Raw genomic sequence first — 5253 nt, forward strand, 5'->3', positions numbered from 1 at the left:
CAATTCAATTTTCTTCCCTCTAAATATTCCCGCAGCTTGCGTCAGTTTGTACTGCGCCAAAACATAAATTCTTAAATATTAAAAATGCTATGCCCGAAAAGGAAGGCGTATCGGATTCTGCTTATTCCAGAATCTAAAACACGGGTATTTTAATTTCTGCACGACGAAGCAAAGGAAATTTAGTCCGGTTATGTGTTAGGCTGTGGTTTGTTTTGGATGGATAACTGATGTTTTGGATTTATTAGTATATATTTGATAATGATTAATTAAATATTAAAAATATGTATTTCGTCAAAAGATCTTTCTATGAAATTGACCTATTTTGGTTAGCTCCTTCCATGAGACCATACGCTTATTGCAATCTACTTATACAGCAGGTGGAATATTGAAAGGACAAATACCTAAATAGAAGCAAAATAAGCACAGCACCAGCGAAGGGAATTTCAGGGTTTTTATTCTCCTGAACGTGTAGTTATGGTAGTTAGCTTTCTGTTTGTGACAAGTATGCAGCTGAAGTGAGGCATCAAATTTGGGGAAAACACTTGTATATACAGCCCCGAGGAGATTTTGGCGGCTCTTTAGCAGCGGGATAAGGTAGAGTTTTAAAGCATGAATCGATTGTTTAAATTTTCAAGTGAAAGTCTCCTTAAAATTCTTCTTTGCTTGATAAAGCCACAAATCTGGTTTTGAATCGTCAAGAAAAACTAACTTGAGCAAAGAATTTTGGTTGTGGAGCAGGTTGAGGGTTTCTGTTTGCTTTTTATTACCATGACTGCTGAGAGAGTTGATCCAAATACGGACTCGGCAAGCCTTCTAAATGGCGGCGACGAAGACGAGGGTTACAGAGCACGTCAGTATTATTTGGCCAGACGAACGTTTCTTCAGAGTTATCATTTCTCCGTAGAGGAAACCTTCAAAGATAAGCTCAGGAAGTCCATGCGGAAGCTCAAGGAGGAATCTTTGGAAGAAATTTTGAAAGAGTTTCTTCAAGATTTGATGAAAGCGATGAAAGGCTTTATGAGCCGCCGTTACGAAAATCTTATTGAGGGAAATTTGAAGAAAAAGAAGAATCTACGTGCTGCTGCCTGTTTTCCATCACTGCACAAACCTGCAGCTGAACGGAAGATTTGGAGTTATTGTACCTGATTAGATGCTACTCTGCTGTTCTTAATTTTCACTTGGCCTTTTTGTGCTTGTGCATTCATTCGGCCTTTTTCCCCTGCGGGCTATAATAAATATTTTAGTTGAAATAATCTTTTTTCGGTATACAGAGATCTATTGGATTGAAGAAGCATATAATACTTAATAGCAGAGAAATTCGATTGTATAAAGAAAAAATGTTTCCTATTACTGCAAATGGGAAAATGAAAGTATCCATGCGAAACCAGTGGATCGTACTGGAAGCTTCTGTATGATTTGTATAAAAAATAAGTCATCTGTTATGTAAGTATGAGTGAATGAAGGAATGTTTTTAATGATGTTTTCAGTTATTTAGGAATTTTTCAAAATGAAATTCATTTAATGTGTTGTTGATTCACATCTTTGGAGACTCTTTCACAGATTGGGTTAAAAACTGGTATTGAAAGTTTGAACTCAAATGATTTCAACAACTTTTTTAAGAGCCTTGGCCCATGGGTTATAGTCTTCAACTCAATGCTCATCACTTCTTTTAAAATTCTGTTTAGATATTTTATAATTTATTAAATTAAAAAAAGTTGAATTCTATTATATACAAGATTGTTGCATCAACAATGATTTATCATATGTTCTGATACTCAAATCTTGTATGCAGTCAAATTCTGTTATAACTTTCCTTCCAGAAATTTTTTACTACTTTTTAAATATGTTGTTAGTAGAAATAAAAATAAAATTATTTATTTAGATAATCAGAAAATATAAATTTGAAAATTTAATTACACGTGCTCCTGATTCTCTGAAAGAAGCGATATTTCATTTCGTTGTTCCATTTATAATAAAGAACTTAAGCCATCGTAGACATATGATAGAGGATCTTGTTCCATTTATAATAAAGAACGATTCGCCTAATTTCCCTTTGCCTTTATTTGATGGTATTTTCTCCTAATGTTTCACATTCATAGAAAATTTCTTCTGCATATCCCCCACAAACGTGCCACCGACGATTTGTTTATAATTTGTTTATTTAATTGAAGTAAAGACGGTGAAAGCGTTAGCGTCTACCTGCCACCCAAACCAGACGTCATAGTTTGCTAACCACACATATTTGTTAACATTTGATGACAAGCACATATATCATCTTCCACTATAGTCAATTCACGCATTAAACAAAATATTTAAATTCAATCCAGGCATTTATCGTTGTTTAGGTCGTTGATTTTTTATTGCAGACACTTTTTTTTTGGATTTAATGTTATCTTACTTTTGAATTATAAAACATATTATAATTTGATAGATTTTAGGTAACAAGACAACAAAATTTTCAATGTTAAGAACTTTTTGAAGTGTCTTGTTTGTCCTCTTATTTTTAAGATTCGTACATAAATTAGATTCCTAAAATATTTAATTAAAGGAAATTAAACAATTTTAAAAATAAAATAGTATAGTGCAAAGTTAAAGATTTACTTAAATAAATGTTTTTAGTGGTAGTGAGACTAAATGTTTTCATGGTGGTCGAATCTTATGTTTTGAATGGTGGTGTTGGGGTTATTGTTTTTGTCTTGCATGGGATGCTTTTGTGTCTTGGAAATATGCCTAGGGCTTCTAGTCATCCTTACCTTCTTTATTGTTGTGTTTTCTTTTATATAGGTTAAAGAATCTAATGTGGACAACGACTTTAGTGTGGGATGTTATTAGTTGTAAGAATTACTTTAAGAGTGAGGGTTTGATTTGTTGTTGTTTTTTTTTTTTTTCTTCCATCCTCTTTTATATTTGTATGATTGGAATTTTTAGTATTAGAGCTATTTGTTTGAGAACAAGATTCAAATTTATCCTTTGCTAGTGGTTTTTTTGGTAGTTGTTTTTAAATCTTTTGAAGACACATGGGTTTCATAATGATATTTGGATGTGGATATACATCAATTTTTCTTTCTATCTCTTATATGAGATTATCTTTTCTTGTATAATTTTGTTGAGTGCATCCATAATTTGCCCTTGGTCATTTCCTATAGGTGGGTACTTACATTAAAAAAAATATCTACACCTTTTTTTTGGGTGGAAGTTGATTTATTAAAATTTTACCATCAACTTGGTGGAAGACTGGCCTTCTTGACCATCTTATGATTTATCCTAATGATTCTTGAAGATACAAAAAACAAAAGTAAATTAAAAGTTATTAGAAGTAAATTACCTTACCATAGAAAGAGAAGTTGAAGATAAGAATTAGAAGTAAATTGAATATTATTTTAAATAAATTTATAAGGTAGAGATCGTTGTCATTGTATTATCTCTCCTAGTTTGACTAATGCAATTAGGTTGCTACAAATGATAGATTCACCCTTCGTTGTCCTCCATGTCCCAGGGGGAACCTTTAAATAAATCATTCTAGTAGTTTTTCCATATAGAGCTATGTCTGTGCACCACTATGCTCCCAATAGAGTAAAGGGCCTTTGCATGCACTTTTATGGAGATATATAAATACAACATTGATGAAATCTATACAAAAAAGAAATTATAATTTTATTTATAATGTATGAATTTGGGAATTAAGTAACTGTGTGAGTTATTTAATAATTAAATCATCTTTAGGGTTGGGTGAATCAATTGCTAGTATTTATATTACGTTGAAACTAAGTAGTGTTAACAATGGGTATACTAACTAGCTGTTTAAAATAGAAGGGTAAATATTATAGTATTGGGGTATAAATAGGAATTGTGATATTCAAGTTAATAGTGAATTTTATTAAGATCAAATATCTCTTACTAATTATCCTATTAATTAGGGATACTTAATTATTTATTTATGAACTTCATTAATTCTTTATACTGAGTAATATTTCTATTAAATGAGTATTTTAATGATTGTTGTGTAGTTATGGTGATGAAATCTCTTGGTGAGTGAAATGGATTTATTGATGGAATGCTTAGGGGTTTCCTTGTTACAAATATAGATTATACTGGTTATTTTATGTCTAGTGTCATTATAATCCCCACGACTTTCCATGGTTCTAGAGGCTCTTAGATCCTATGTGTTTGTCTTGTAATGCTAATATATGTTTTTTTTGAATTTTTTCATATGTATTGATGATGGACGTGTGGATTGTTACGTGATATCTTTACCATCTTTTGGCGTTTTCAGATCTTGAATTTTTGTAATGAGTTGTTGTCTTCTAATTGTGGCTTGAATATCCTAGATGGTCATGTAAAGATTTTGAGGTGAGCCTAAGAATGTGTTACTTAATAAGTCCATTTTTAATGTTCTTGATTATATATTATGGAGTAGGGTTAGGTTTACTAGGTGAGTGGCTCACCAAAGGTGCTAACATCCAGAAGTGGTCACTGTAGGATCCTATGTAGTAGAGACTAGGGCCTTAAGTGTAATAATGTTGCATATGCCCTTGATGGAGTACTAGATCACATGTCATTCTATATAAGGTTTGGATGCAGTAGGGTGGCAATAAGTTAGGAGGTTGAATTCAACATTTGGGGCATATGTGATGACACTCACCTAGTTGCATTCTAAGCCTTCACTCTAGTCTTGTTGCCTCTAGAAGTTTGTGTGAATCTCTGCCCTTGAGTGTTGAATGTTTCGTTTGGTATACCTTAGATTGCTTTATAGCTTGTGTGGATCATGATCTCACCTCCTAGCTCAGAGGAGTGGACCATTTACGGTTCACATGGTTGGGTGGTAAATCATTTCGAGGTACTATTCATGTTGCAAGTCAAGCTCAGATGAATATAAAAATATCTTTTTGCTACTTCTAATTTCATTAAAAAAGTATTGTGTATTTGAGAACAAAAATGTATAATGTTATATATGTAAATTTAAAGAAAAGTGATGTGATTTGGGAGGGTAGTTTAAGTAGGAGAAAAAGGGAAATCATATTATGAACACACGCATGCACACACACACACACACACACACACACACACACACACACACACACACACACACATTTCATTCCCTCTCTTACATTAAGAATTTTGATGGAAATTTTTTTCATTCCCCCTCTTATGTTAAGAATTTTGATGGAAATTTTTTTGTATTCATCTTGTCATGTTCAAAATGTTTCTCTCTTGAAAATGAAAAGTTATTTCTTATGGTTTTCATTAATGTAG

General features: G+C 32.3%; 1 protein-coding gene across 1 annotated transcript; it reads left to right on the plus strand.

The window, feature by feature from the left end:
- The first annotated feature begins 370 nt into the window (after positions 1-370).
- Positions 371-1490, plus strand: LOC149544714 (uncharacterized). Its single transcript, XM_089795278.1, has 2 exons — positions 371-594; positions 739-1490. Exon 2 carries the CDS (start codon positions 769-771, stop codon positions 1144-1146), a length of 378 nt encoding a protein of 125 aa, XP_089651404.1. The 5' UTR covers positions 371-594; positions 739-768; the 3' UTR covers positions 1147-1490.
- The last annotated feature ends 3763 nt before the right edge of the window (positions 1491-5253 follow it).

This window comes from Cupressus sempervirens, chromosome 8, assembly GCF_028749045.1.
Source record: "Cupressus sempervirens isolate cs-2001-9-10 chromosome 8, ASM2874904v1, whole genome shotgun sequence".
Classification (NCBI taxonomy): Eukaryota; Viridiplantae; Streptophyta; class Pinopsida; order Cupressales; family Cupressaceae; genus Cupressus; species Cupressus sempervirens.

Excerpts from the sequence above, each read along its gene's own strand:
- LOC149544714 (XM_089795278.1), top strand. The coding sequence starts at position 769 with ATGACTGCTGAGAGAGTTGATCCAAATACGGACTCGGCAAGCCTTCTA.